General features: G+C 40.4%; 1 protein-coding gene across 4 annotated transcripts in view; it reads right to left on the bottom strand.

The window, feature by feature from the left end:
- JMY (junction mediating and regulatory protein, p53 cofactor) overlaps positions 1-15,567 on the bottom strand; it is a 46,921-nt gene that overhangs the window by 25,162 nt on the left and 6,192 nt on the right. For all 4 annotated transcript variants that reach the window (XR_014212104.1, XM_082191888.1, XM_082191887.1 and 1 more), the window contains exons 2-4: positions 8,206-8,379; positions 4,539-4,689; positions 173-342 (exon numbers count right to left, since the gene is read on the bottom strand). Coding sequence is in view for 3 of the 4 variants with exons in the window: in XM_082191888.1 (XP_082048014.1) it covers positions 173-342; positions 4,539-4,689; positions 8,206-8,379 (495 nt within the window). In the remaining variant the exon portion in view is untranslated. The remainder of the gene's footprint in view (positions 1-172; positions 343-4,538; positions 4,690-8,205; positions 8,380-15,567) is intronic.

Raw genomic sequence — 15,567 nt, forward strand, 5'->3', positions numbered from 1 at the left:
CACAATTAGCTCCTGCATTCTTGAAAGATAAATACATTTACATTAAAAAAAAAAATCCAGTCCCTCCAATAAATCAATGTAGTAGTGGATTTTATATTGTTTTCAAATCAGTTTGAGCTAACAAGCCAATTTATTTTTGTCTTTTTAAAATCTAATTACTCTAAAAAATTACCTCTTCTTTTAACGCATGTTTCTTCTGTTCCAAACAGATTTCTTTTGCTCTCATAAGCTGCAAAGTCTCCTTAGACACTGCATACTGAAGCTTTTCCATTCGTTCCACTGCTGCTGCCCAAGCTGCCTTACCAAACTTTTTCTGGTCTGCTCGCATTCGATCATATACAGCTGTAAAAAATGATTTTTTAAAAAACAGCAGGTTTGTCATATATGGAAATGCTTCATATTTCATTACAAAACTTGGACTTAAGCATATGTTTGTGTACAGAAATAAAACAAAATCTTTATTGCTTAGCCAAGGGCATAATCCTACACAGGATCAGACAGAGAACTTTTACGGGGACTAAGGTTGGGCAGGTATGGACATAAATTAATTTACTGCCCCCTAAAGAAAAGGCATGGTATATCCAAAAGCTACTATATATTTTGGAAAATGGTTTGTATGTCTGTCCATTTGTTCTCTATACATTCGGACACCTTGGCACAAGAGTTTCCGAGGTGAGGGTGGCACTCTTTGTCAATGTTTGGATGCCAGACGCCATTCTGAATCAAGATGGTGAACCAAAACATGAATTTGATTGAACTTTTTTAGTATAGCTTCAGACGCATCTCAACATAACATCGCCAAACACAGCACGAGGGTTCCTGAGGGCAGAAAACTTGGCCACCATTTGGATGCCATTTTGAATCAAGATGGAGAACTAAAACGTCACAATGTTTTACATATCCAGCAAATTTTGAATAAGTATTTTCAGATAACCTGTTTTGCTGTTTAGTGACAGATCCTGAGAACAGGGATACATTTCACAAGGGGTTTACTTGTGAATGAACTATTACACTGTTTCTTATACTGCACCATTCTACAAATTAATTAATTCGCAAGAACAATTAATTAATTAATTAATTCACAGGAACATTAATTAACAGGAACAGACTAACGTATATGTTAGAAGTTTACAAAATCCCTTTTCACTTTGTTAGCAGCCTATAGCAGCAGTAATGTCAAGATCTTTCAACATCAAGAGACTTCCGGGTTGGCGCCATCGCCGAATGGCGGACTCCCTCCGAGCTCCGGAGGGAGTCTGCTCGGCAGGGGCTGGGTCCTACCGCGCCGGCGACGCGGGGACCCTTAGAAACCACGGGAACGGATCCCGTGGACATGGTGACTCGGCTGGCACCGTTATCGCTCTCCCGGCTTGTGAAAGAGCCTTTTTAAAGGCTACGGATCGGGCGCCGGGGAGTAGCGTGGTGCTTTGAGTCCTCCGCTTCCCCTGCCGGGCGCAGCCGCATGCCATTCGGCGGAGAGCGCTGGCTTCTTCCAAAGGAAATTCGGACAATTGATCAACAACCCGTGAGTAATTGGGCAACCGGGTTTAAAAGGAGGAAAAAAGAAAAATTTTTCCGGATTTGGCACGAGCGGGAGGGGATCCAAAAAAGGAAGTCAGTCCCCTCCCTGATTGTAAACATGCTAAAACAAGGACTGAGAAACCAAGATCTATTCAGAAGCTTATTGATGATAAAAATTACCAACTCCACGATGTGAATTATAAGAACTGTGCTGGAGGAGAGGAGTCGAGGGTGAGGAAAAAGCAACCCCCCCCCTGGGAACCGGGGCGATTCGGACAGCCTGGCGAAGAGAGATGGAGATTTTGACAGCTGTCAAAGGAGCTGTCAAAACTGGAAATTATAAAGAGGACTTTGCTACAAGTTCTTTGCTGGTTAATTTTGTTACAATTTGATATAAATATGGATATAAACTGTCGGGAAAAAGAAACAACAAATTGACTTTTGGATTAGAGGATACAAAGTTATTGTAATCCCTCTAGAGGGGATTCGGGACATTACAAGTGTCGTATGTGGAAAACTACTCTGGGATGTGTAAAGGTCTTATCTCCTGGGAAAGCTGCAGAACTGAAATATTATTTTGTCTACAGAGGTGACTATAACACAATAGAATCTTCCATTGAAGCAAGAAAGGAACTGGACGTAAGTCTGTGTCCCTGAATAACAAACCTCTGTAGAGACGTTAAATTTTGGAACAAGAATGTTTTGACAGCTGAACAAGACAGAAACCTGAGAAACCAAGAAATAAAAGAGTAGATGACTGAATACGACACGGAAAGAATAATGGGAGGAGCAACAAAAGATTAAAGAAAATTAAAGGCCTCTATTAGATTGGATTTTCGACGTTAAACATCATTAAGACAATCAAATCCGAAGAAAACAGCATGATGGACTGAGATAAATTTGGCTGTGGACTTAAGATCTCCAGGCCGACAACATACAGACAAATGGACATGGGGAATCAAAACCGGGGAAGGGAGGGGGAACCTTAGAATCCAAAGGCTTTGTAACCAACTTTTTGAATTCCTCTATACTTTCTATCTTATATTCTTTATAACTTTGATACTTTACGTTTCTGTTTTTTCCTTTTTTTTTTTAGAAAGGGGGAACTCGTGGAAGAAATGAGAGCGGATCTTGGGGAAAATTTTGTTCTATTATAAGACGAGGAGTGATGCTAAGATGGTGTAAATTTAAATTGGTTTATGAGTATAATATATTAGGTTTAATTGGGGATGAGAACTTGTGGAACCAACTTGGATAAAGGGGAATACAATCGGGAGGGGAAGGAGGAAGTCCCAGAAAGAAGGTTATGAAAAGAAGGGTCTAAGTTAGTTTCTCTTTTTCTTTCTTTCCTTTATCTTTCTTATTTTCCTATTCTGTTATTATTGGAAATTTTAATAAATATGATTAAAAAAAAAAAAAAAAGATCTTTCAACATCAATATAATGTTCAGTTCGAACATGCAAGTACAGTGGTGCCCCGCAAGACGAAATTAATTCGTTCCGCAATTTTTGTCGTCTAGCGAATTTTTCGTCTTGCGAAGCACGAAATCCCATAGGAATGCATTGAAAATCAATTAATGCGTTCCTATGGTCAAAAAAAGTCCAAACAAAGCCAAATTTGGTACAACAACAGTTTATTAACTGCTCTTTAAAGTCACACATACTGTAAAGAGCAGTTCAAAAATTTAAGGGAAAATAAATTAACTTTATAAACAAAACATGTCTTTGTTTTTAGTCAAAGAAAAAAAGTCGCGAGACGTTTTCGTCTTGCGAAGCAAGCCCATAGGGGAAATTCGTCTTGCGAGGCAAATCGCGAACGGAAAAAACTTTCGTCTAACAAATTATATTTGTTTGTTTGTTTGTTTTTCTTTTATGTTTGTTTGTTATAAAAACTTTTGTAAAACTAATAAAAATTTTATAAAAAAAAAAAAAAACTTTCGTCTAGCGAGTTTTTTGTATTGCGAGGCATTCGTCTTGCGGGGCACCACTGTACTCAGTTTACAAATCGAATCACAAACCAAGCATATTTTTTAAAAATCTAAGGGATCTCTCCAAATTTAGTGTGAAATCTCAATACCTCAAGACTGAGAAAGAGTTGAGTAATTGGGAGGCTATGAACACAAGAAAGAATCGGACAGAAGGATGCATAAATGAATATCAGGGCCTTCCAATCTGAGAAGTGGCCAGTACACTATAATGCATAGAAATACTATCCTAGGAGGAAGGGGAGAAAGGTGAGGTGGAAGGAAATGACTCAATTAAAGCCTATGCCAGCCCCTTTACCTACTGCTATGAACTATCATGTAAATGTTTTTGAAGACTTTGAGGAAGGAAGGAAGGAAACTCTAAGATTCTCACTTTTCCAAAATGATTAAGCTTCAAGAGCCAAGAACCATTGCATCAATCCACATTGTCCATATTGTACAATGGACTTTGTACAAAAGCAGCATGTGAGTGTCTCCAAGGAGGCAGCCCGCCATCTTTTTCCATACAATGTTCCTGGGAGATTCTCTGTTACAATGCAAGGAAAAATATGGCTGCCTCCCTGGGTACAATACCATCTCTCTCATTCTCTCTCCTTCTTTCCTTAAACAAAATCATGTTCCATTGCTAGCATGGGCAACACTGGACCCATTTTAATGCATTTTTTCTGGCCATCCCAGATGGCTAGTATGTGGGTTTTTTTAAATAAATAAATAAATAAATAAATAAATAATGTAATGTAATGTTAGACTTCATATTGTAAGTACTTAATGAAAAGAACGTGCTAAACCTGTACTGATTTTTATAATCCACATGGAAGGGCAGATTTAATCTATAGATGAATACATGTGAAGTGACAGAAACCAGAGGAAGTCTTATTTGTCCATCTCTACTAGCAATTCATAAAAAAAGCAATGACAGTGCTTTGAGACAAAGTAAGAAGGTGCAGCTATAAGACCTTGGATCATGTAAATAAGACTTCCTAGTTCTTAAAAGGCCTTTATTGGAAAACATGAAGTAGTAAAACTCCATTACCTTTCTGTGCTTTTGCTGTTATTTCAAAATATTTAACAGTGAGGTCTTGAATAGAAAGCACAGCCATGTGGGCCTTCCGCTGCCAGTCTGCATCTTCTTTTTGTAGACTCTCAATTCTTCTAGGTCCCAGGTAATCATTCTCTATGGATATCTGAAAATAGATCAGTCCATTATATCCACCACCAAAGCTTAAAGGCTACACAGAAAACTTCAAAAAGTTAAACTGTTTAACAATTATGATATGGATGAAATCACTTAACTGGGAAGGACAGATGAATGATCATGTGCTTTCCGGAACTGTTTAGAGAGAGATAAATCTTAGGGAGATAAATCTCACAAGCAAATGTTTCCTAAATTATTTGCTCTTAGCTACTAATCTGAGTAAGCATTACAGCATGGGTAAATCTTCATAAATTTGCATTGGATCGAAGCATGAGAAAGGGACTTTTTGAAGTGACAAGCTCAGTCACAGCACAGTCATTTACTCTGACATCTGTTTTCTACCAATGGGAGGAATCAGGTAATAGGATGAGAGCCATCCTTGAGATAAAGGTTTGGAAAGGTGAACAATACAGCTTCTTGCTGAGAATTCACAAGCAATCAAAGCTCCCACAGAATGCTACTGTCTGGAAGGAGAAATTTCCAAGACATAATTTGTACTGAGAGGCACTCTGCAAATCAAGTATCACATGAGCAGTTGCGCACAAATCCTACCCTACTTCTAATGAAAAGCTTTTGCAGGGGTCTGCAATTGTAATATATCACTTTTCTGTAGGGAAAGCATGCTTAACTTGCGCTGTTTTTCCTCACAAATGAAAATGATTAGCATGTTACTACGGATAACATGCCATTCATATATTAAAAGCATATTTTGGCATATCTCCCAATCTCTACCCCTTAAATGATCTAACTGATTTGGTTTGAAGAGATTTATAAAAAGGCGTATTAGGAAAGCATTCTTACTCATTAAACACAATTATACCCTGTGTTCCCTATCCTTAGAACACTATAAAAATGTTAAGAGTGTCTAAATTTTTAACTATTCCTTGTACAAAGGACAAGAGCAAAATGAAACATCAACTTATCTTTGCTTTAACAAAGGTTTTATTACACTGGTAGGTGAATTCGCGCTATGGAAAATTTGATTGGCTGGTTCACAAAGTACACCCACGGAACTGTCTTTTAAAGGGTATTAGTGTTGTTTCTGAATTTTGTATATGAAATGTGCTTGCATGGCTATTAAAATTTAAATCCAACTTCTAAAATGGACTCTGGTGTCTCCTACATGATTTCAGCCTTTGTTCAAAGAAAGAGGCAACTGCGGGGAAATACTTTGAAACATGTGGGCCAGTGGTTTTCAACCAGTGTGCCATGGCACCCTGGGGTGCCCTGAATGATAGTCAGGGGTGCCATGGGCAGCACCAGCCTCTGCCCTCTTTCCTCCTCTCCCTCTTCTGATGCCCTCCTGCGTCTCTGCCTCCCAAAGGCTTGCACGACTGTTTATTGCAGCAGCCCTGGCTACAAGCTCCCTAGGCAAATAGTGCCTCTGGGGCTGGCCAGGGGGTGCTTCCCAAGCCCCTGTGGGGCAGTGTGAGGCGGCACCTCTCTTTGGGGCGGAGGGGGGAGGCTCAAAGACCAGGGGTGGCAGCTGTGGCTGCTCAGAGTATGCCCAAGGAGAGGGGAGAGGAGAGGAGGCTGAGGAAACACTCCAAATGGGAGAGCGTTCAAAAAAGGGTGAGAGGCTACCATCTCTGCAAGCAAGGGGTAACATAACTGGGTTCCTGAGTCCCACAGGGGTGCCGCAGAAAGAATGTAGTTGGTCAAGGGAGCCGTAGACTCAAAAAGGTTGAAAACCTCTGATGTAGGTGATTACAGTGGCGTAGCGTGGGGGGTGCAGGGGGGGCCAGCCGCACCGGGCGCAACATCTGGGGGTTAGGGTTAGGGGGCGCAAATCCACGGGTTAGGGGGCATAAATCCATGGGTTAGGGGGCGCAAATTACTTGCCTTGCCCCGGGTGCTGACAACCCACGCTACGCCACTGGGTGATTAGCTCTCCAGATGTTGTTGGACTATTACCCCCATTAGCCACAGTAAGCGTGACCAGCAATTAGGAATGATGGGAGTTGCAGTCCAACATATGGATAGCACTATATTGGCTATCCTTGTGCTAAAGACTCAAAGCCCATAGCTGAAAAGTAGAGCTAGAGGTGTGTTTCATCTGCCCCAGGCAAACTTTTTGTAAGGTAAAATAACCAAGCATATTGAAGAACAAAGAACAGGCTCTGCTGAAGTGGAATCGACACTCAGACCCTGCTTGTGGGCTTTCCATAGGCATCTAGTTGACCACTGTGAAAACAGGATGTTGTATGAGATGGGCCAATGGCCTGATCCTGTTCTTATGTCCTTAGAGGCGTTTGCCTGTAGTGGCTGTATGCAAAAGCGGTCAGGTGCAGAGAGAAACATTTGCATATATCAAGAGTTCTCATATCTGAGGCAATGAGGGTAAACATAACTCAAATGAGAAAGGGGGGGGGTACTTCACTGCTCAGTCCCTTGTCCTGCCTTGCATAAGTCTTTGCTCTAAACAGTCACCTACAGCATGAAGCTTCTTGTGTCAAGGCACTCAGGGGTACACTCAGAATGACATTAGGACAAAGCACTTCAGGAACACCTCAGGTGGTTAATGCTTCATTATAAGAAGAGTGGTCCCTGCCACCTTGTAGGAGGCAGTCATTATATCAACTCTAACAACATCAGAAGCCCTTCTTCGATGCAGACTATTGTAACTATAAATATGAACAACTACCAGCCAGTCACAAGTTTGGGGGATATTTCGGGATTCTACAGGGGGTAGAGCAGAGCTTTCCAAACTGTGTTGCAACACATTAGTGTGTTGGCTGCAGTGTGTAGGTGTGTCACGCAAACGCTTCCCGCACTCCTCCCGGGACTGGAAAGGGGTTAGTATAACCTTTGCTTTGCTAGTAAAACTGAATTAATGTGTCACAAAATGATGCATGTCTAAAAAGTGTGTCACCAACATGAAAAATTTGGAAAGCTCTGTGGTAGAGGATCAATTTTAGCTTTTATGAGCACCATTAACTATCTGGACCCATTCTGATTTGGCACCCAAACACAACTATTTCTTTACACAGCAGGTCAGTAGCTTTTTATTCTTCAAGACTTCTAGTCACTGGCCTGTGGTTCTGCCATTTTTAGATGTTCACCTGACTTTTACTAGATCTCTGTTCTGCTGCATATGGCTGCTGCCACCTATACTGTTTTTCTTGTTTTAACTGGGCCCATTTTTATTCTAAGCTACTCTGGATATTTTAACAGGAAAGCAGCACAGAATTTAGATCAATCAATAAAAGCAATAAAAATACGGAATTCCAAATTAAAAAATTCCAAACTCTCCAAATCCATGCCCTAATTATCGACCACATAGATAAGACAGGCAGAACATACAAGTAAATACGGAACTCAAACTTTCAAGAATTTCAAACAGAACCATCACAAGGTGATTTGAAAATGACCAAAATTTCTAAAAGACAAAAACAGATTATGCATAAACACATGTAACACCTTTAAAGATTTATATTCATTTTATCTTCCTTGTTATTTTTCAAAATAAATAAATTTAAATTATAAGATTTATGTCAATGTGTACCTTTATCTGCTGTCTTCTGAGCATTGCAAGCTCCCTCATATCTCGGAATGGCTGCAGTAAGTACTGATAAAGTTCTGTAGTTGCTTCAGCAAGAATGCTATATGCTTCATCTTCCATTTGATATAGTTCAAGCAGCTCTACCATGCTTTCTGTATTCTTGTGTTTCTCTAGGAGCTAAGTAAAGAGAAATAATAATACATCAAAGCATAAACACATTTTCCTGCTATCAAAATGCAACCAGATATAATGGCTAACATTTTCAAGTTTTGTATTCTGATATCTCGGTGAATAGCACCAGTATCGCTTAATCCTACTCTCTCTCTTTTGCATAAAGTTATAAAACTAAAAAAGGGTTAACAGGGCAATCCAACTTAAAAGCAAGCCAGACTGAATTCAATGAGGCTAGGTAAGTGTGGTTAGGATTGCAACCTAAAATATTTGATCTCCAATTATATGTCAAGCATGTAGGAAGTACACAGTGTTAGGGAGGCATTCAAAATCATGGTCTGACAGAATGAGAGGAGTCTGAAACAAGCAAATCTCTGGCTGGGCTCCAGCGCCTGAAGTCCCTCATCCTGTCCAAGTCAAAAAATAAGCTGGCATAAGCCCCCTAAAAGGGGTCTAGTGGCACAAGGGGAAACTTACTCCTATTCCAAACGCTTTCCACTCAGTTGTGACCTAGCAACCCAGTGGAAGTTACAATGGCAAAAAGGGTAGAGTAAGTTATATTCTACTTTAAAGTCTTTGTTCCCCTCTGCCAGGCTTGGGCTGGCTCAGCCAGCAGTAGCTTCACTCCTAAATGGCTTTTGAAATAGGGGTAAGTTACACCAGTATAATTTACCCCAGTGTAAATTACACTGGCTTCCTTCGGTTGGACTGTTATAACCGTATATTACTTACAATTCTATCTTTAAGATATTTTTTTGTCATTTAGCAAAAGACATACCATTAGGGACATGGGTTGCTCAGTCCCTGCCCTGCTCCTGTCAACTTAGCAGTTCAAAAGCATGAAGTGCAAGTAGATAAATAGGTACTGCTCTGGCAGGAAGGTAAACGGCGTTTCCGTGCGCTGCTCTGGTTCGCCAGAAGCGGCTTAGTCATGCTGGCCACATGACCCAGAAGCTGTACCAATAAAGCAAGATGAACGCCACAACCCCAGAGTCGGCCACGACTGGACCTAATGGTCAGGGGTCCCTTTACCTTTTATAACATTTCTACATTGCACTAAGTTTTTTGTTCTTTCTGTAATAATAATAATAATCCATCCTGCTTTAGAAACCTCTACAAACTAATTTTATGTGGAAGTAGTGTATATAATATCTGTTCTGCATCATTTCTATGTTCTCTACAATTTTATGATGAAATCTTCCTAAAGTAGTTAACCTAGTTTGATAAGTAGAAACTAAGAAAGCCAATTTGTTTTTCTAAACTGTCCAGAGCTTGAAGATGTATAGTTTGTCTGTAAATATTTAAGACATTGAAATATCTCACTGTTAAACAAGTAGTAAAATATAAAAATACATAGCACGATCTACTCCCAAGAAGGTACAGCTGCCCATGCACAGAGGGACTGCCACAAATCTTAACAGAGTGCGCTGTTCGCACTCCCATCACCTTGTGGGTGCGGACAGATTTGCCACACGAAGTACACTAAACATGAGTAATTTGTACCAGGCAAGGAGCTGTGGGAGGCGGACAGAAGCCTCCCATTCCCAGTAATGGCTTGGCAGATTGCAATGTGGGGGAGGGGAAGAAGTAGGGAACTGGGCTCCACTGAGTCCCATGCTGACCTTTTTGTGTGCCTGCAGCTGTGCTCATGAAGAGGTGGGTCATACTTTTAGATTAGAATCAGGAAGAAAATTGAAAGCACATTGAAAGCACATTTCCCAACTTCCCAAGAATCCCAGGAACTGTAGTTCTGTGAACTGTTAGTGGTATATTACAGCTACCAGGATTTCTTTTTTGTGGGGGCAGAAGGCTTTAAATGTATGCAACCCCAGTTTTTCAGAGGTCAGGTCTACCCAGCTCAGTAGACTCTGCATCCAGGCCTCTCAATCAGGAGATGTACTACAGCAGATATTCTCCAACACTATGTAAGCAAGTATATACTGTACCGCTTACCCCCATCTCATGGTACCAGAAGTGTTAGGTCCTTGAATGCAAAGTATGCCCAAAATCCTGCTCAGTCAAAGGACAAGAGCTCTTTATCTTTGTTCCTCCATATCCTTGTTCTTATCTTTGAATCAAGTGACTCAAACAACAAAGAATAGTGCAAACCATATTCTAAAACCCTGAACAGGAAACAGCTGATCAGAGAGTTTAACTGCCCATACTAAGAAATGCATAGTTCATATCAAGACAAAACTGGAATACAACTTCTCATGCTGTTTTATCTACCAATTGAAGTATAAAAACTCTGTAAGGCTATGCCTTGATGTTACTTATTTAAAAGTAAAGTGGAAAGTGTAGGTATAAGGGGAAAACAATGTCCATGCCCCTGGCTGCTTTTTAATGGTTTTACAATATGTAATCAATATACAGAACTTAAAGAACTTTCATAAATGCTTACAGTGGAAATCTTTTCTGGACAGTCATTAAGCTAAATGATGCCAAGATAAGCATCGGATGGAATTAGAATATATATTCCAAGATAAAAGATGCAAGAAGATACTTGCATTTATTATTTGCACAATATTTCTTTTATATTCTTCAAAGAAATCTCAATTAAACTAAGGCTGCAACTGACAGAACTGCCTGGCTAGCTCGGCTCACACAGCAGGGCTTTTGTCTTTTGGCTCCTCCCCGAAGCAGAAGTACCCAGCATCTTATGACATACTACTTGTGAAATTAAGTAGAGTTTATAAACAGCTTGCAATGTGGTGTAAAGGTAGAGGGAAATTGGGACAAGGGAGTGGGAATTAGGCAAAAGTGTGCTGTGTACACAAACCCTCCACAGTTGTACCCACTGAATAAAGTAAATTGTTACACCAGCAATTTATGGCCTTAGGCTATTATATGCTGTAGTACCAAGTTTTAAAACGAAAGATGAGGCATAAAGAACTTCTCTAAAATATGCAAGGCAAATTTGTCAGACCAGAGCACATTTTGTTTAATATGACATCTGTCTGACCCACATGGCAGCAACACTCCTGAGACATTATTCATTACTTTTTATCCCATCCATCATCCATCCCTCCATGGAACTTAAGAGTGGCTTTCTACCCTCACAAAAATCAAGGCAGAGGAATAGAGACATGTCTGAGGCCACACTATTTGAACCTGGATTTTATACTTCCAACCCTACTTATGACCCACTGTTAACATATTCACCACTTGCTTTGACTACCTTGCTGAGGTAGGCAGAATGTAGGTTATACTATGCTCTCAAATACTCTATTATATTACTATTTGTAAATATCAATTATTTTTCACAAGTAGCAAAAAGTAGACATACAGTGGTACCTTGGCTGAAGAACAGCTTAGTTTATGAACAACTTAGATTAAGAACGCTGCAAACCTGGAAGTAGGTGTTTTGGTTTGTGAACTTTGCCTTGGAAGCAGAACATGTTCTGCTTGCTGTTGGGTGTGTTACATTTGTAAGTTGAGACCCCTGCAGCTATGGGAAAGCAAACCTTGGTTTAAGAATGCTTTGGTTTAAGAACAGACTTCCGGAAAAGATTAAGTTTGTAAACCAAGGTACTACTGTATATGGTAACTAAAACTGTGAGATCACAAACTTGCATCATAAAATAAAGCAAGGAATGTACACACTTAAACCATACCCCGTAACCCTCCAGATCAGAGCTATCCCACTTCTGACAGCACAGCTGGATATGATGCAATAAATTTCCCTCCCTTTGATTTCCAATGAAGGGGGTATTAAAAATCCCCACTATATTGAGGACCACCAAACATGGGATATAATGTTAGCACCAAATCACCAAATAGGACCACCAAGCATGGGATATAATGTTAGCACCAAACCTCCAACAGAAAGACCATAATTCAAATAAGACATATGACATGGAGTACAACTCTCTGTCCCGGTGTTACGTTATTTAGAACTGCAAAGGAGAACTTTGCACAAAACTGTCCTCAGAATATCCTGGGACATTATTAACACCTCTCTACCTAGAACCCTGAGAAGTACTCCTGCCTCAGGACTCTCAACACAAACAGCCAACACCCCACTTCACAACTAGGACTGGTAGGCTAAGCAGAAGTATAACTTCAGAATCCTCTCCCTTGTCTCCTACCTACCCCTTTTGCCATACAGTGGTACCTCGGGTTAAGAACTTAATTCATTCTGGAGGTCCGTTCTTAACCTGAAACTGTTCTTAACCTGAAGCACCACTTTAGCTAATGGGGCCTCCCACTGCCGCCGCACGATTTCTGTTCTCATCCTGAAGCAAAGTTCTTAACCTGAGGTACTGTTTCTGGGTTAGCGGAGTCTGTAACCTGAAGCGTCTGTAACCTGAGGTAATACTGTATATGAATATCAAATCTTGTCTGAAATGTACTGCTCTAATGCTGTTTCCCTACTATCAACAGCAGGAAGCAGTGTCTTTCAAGCAGAGGAGAGGCACTTATTCTCATACAGTTAAGCTCCCAGTTGGCAAAGGTCAGGCACTCTGTCCCCAGCCATCACCACTGCTGGCCAAATACTCATCAGCAGTTTGGCTTTAGAGGAACAACTGCATGCATGTTCTGGATTCCACTGCAACCCCCAAGGGATGGATACACGGTAGATACAGAGATATGTAGATACACACACACACACACACACACACACACACACACACACACACAGTCACTGCATTCCTCTCCTTCCCACATGAGAGAGGGGAGCCTGAGGCATAAGTGCTGTCTAAACATACAGGTGGCACCACGCCCTCTGCTCCCACCCACGTACAGCCACTGAGTATCTAGATTCAGGAATGATGAGCGCCGGCTGAGGTCTATTGCTCATTCTCCCTGTCTCTCCCTTTGTTCTTCACAATCTCCCCCACAGCTACAGGATGAATTTTACACCCTGTTCTATGCAGGTCCCAAACGAGATCTACACCATGACCAGCAACAGTGACCAGGATGTTCCAGTTATTCCTCCTCCAGTTATTCCTCCTATATCTTAGCAAGCTCAATGAGCGACAGTCATGCAACAGGCAAAGATGTTCCTACCAATGGCGTTCTTGAGATAGCTCAGGTGGAAGAGCGTAGCATACTTAATCTCAGGGTTGTGTATTCAAGCTCCACGTTGCAAAAGATTCCTGTGTTGCATGGGGTTGAATTAGATGACCCTCATGGTCCCTTCCAACAGTACAATTCTATGATTCTAAGCATAGGGCTGATGCTGGTGCCATGAGTGACACTGAACCTAATATGCTGCTATCTGTTCAGCCACTTGCAAGGGTGACTGATAGACATGTGTCTCTTCAGAGTACATTTCATCCTGGATAAAAAGGCATTGACTTTGCACAAATTTTTATCTTGTAACAAATATTAGGTGGCATTCTTAAACATCTTTCCACAAAAACACATATCCAAAAACTTACTGTTTACAATTCCAAACTTACAAATGGATTTCAACAGCCCTGCTTGCAAAAGAAAATCCCAAAAAAAGATTACTAGCTCAAAGAATTACTCTTTTACTGTATTTTTTAAAATGCCACTCCTCGGTGAGGAGTTTACTTTCATAGTTAGTGTTATGGATGCTCAATTAAGAAAAAGCTGCAGTCAGAAACCTTAGTATTTTTAAAAACATGGCCAACATTGTCAACAATAAAAGGGAAAAATGCAGCTAATAGGGTCAGGATGCCCAAGGCTGAAATTGTACATAATATTGGGGCATTTTGTTTTGTTTGAATGACAGTTCATTATTTCTTTAAAGAAATAAAGTCACTTATCTACAAGAAGACATGTAGCTGTTAGAAATGGAGGGTCATACATACTGTACTAAAGAAATTTTAGGTTAAAAAAGGGTGAGCAACATTAGTCCCTAGCCTACAATACTATTTTCTGGCCAAAGTCACTACCCACACTACCACCACTAGGCAGGCCTGTGCAGCACTTGTCTGAGGCCCAGGACAGGAGTCTAGTTAGAATAAAGCTATAAACTCAAACAAAAAAGCAGCCAGTCCCTGGCGGGGTTCCCCGACCAGCTTAGCCTTCTGAGCCCAAGGCAAGTGTATCCAGCTGCCCTGCTCCTCTGCATGGACCTGCCACTAGGCCCATAACCACTGACACGCACACACATGAAGGATGATTCTCCATGTCATGGGAGCAGTTGTAACAAGCCAGAGCCTAAATCTAGGCTCATGTGTCAGCAGCGGCAGATGACATCTTGGAAAAACTCAATGATCATTGGAATGAAAAATTATGGAATACTATTAAAAGAGAATCCATGTTTATACCAGGAAAGGGTTCAAGCAGTAACACTTTATAGCAAGAGAATTATTTAGATTAAAAGGACACAAAGTGCAAGAACTATAGAAACCCAGCCAGATGGGCGGGGTATAAATAATAAATTATTATTATTTGTTTTTATTAATTATTATTATTATATCAGCTATTAATAAATCTCTTCATCTTCTTAGAAGTATACCGTTCTAAACCCAACACAGATGTTTTGTGAGAACAGGCTTCTTGTATCAGATCTAGGCACCCACAGCCTAACACATCTTCCAACAGAAGCTATTCTAATGTGTCTGGGAAGCTCACATGCAAAGTACAATAAGAATAACCATCCCCTATTATTTTTCTCTATGTGGTAATTAGCAGTTTGCTCCTTTTGAATATTGCAATTCCATATAGATGTCAAAACTACTGGTAAGAGGTAACCTTCATTAATTTTGAAAGATATCTAAGCCTTAGAACATACGTTATGACAACTACGGAGATGCCACCAAAAATGCCAACCCCATTAGTGAGTTCTGGATAACATTTTGAAGTACTCAATATGTGGAATGCCACCATAGCACTGAGAGACTCCACATCTGTACCAAAAGCCACCAGTAACATGATATGAGTGCATGGAGAATCACATGGTGGTAGCACCCCACATGATGCACATGGAAGTTTCATTGCTTCTGAAAAAAACTACTCTTTTAACTTACACAGAACTGAGAATTTATGACAGATATGTTGGACTATTACAACCTAAGCTCAGTTTAAAACATTTCAGATGGAGATAAGAAGTAAGCAAAGCATTTTAAGGCCTACCGCCCACACACAACACAGTCTTTACCAATTCTAGATTACTCTGGGCTTAATTGAGCAGAAGTTTTATCTTTTCTAAAGTACAAATGCAGTCATTAATGCCCATTCAAATTATTGATCCTCTAATAAAGTATTTTAATAAAGATA

Source organism: Podarcis vaucheri (genome assembly GCF_965113315.1).
Source record: "Podarcis vaucheri genome assembly, chromosome: 11".
In the NCBI taxonomy this organism is placed as follows: Eukaryota; Metazoa; Chordata; class Lepidosauria; order Squamata; family Lacertidae; genus Podarcis; species Podarcis vaucheri.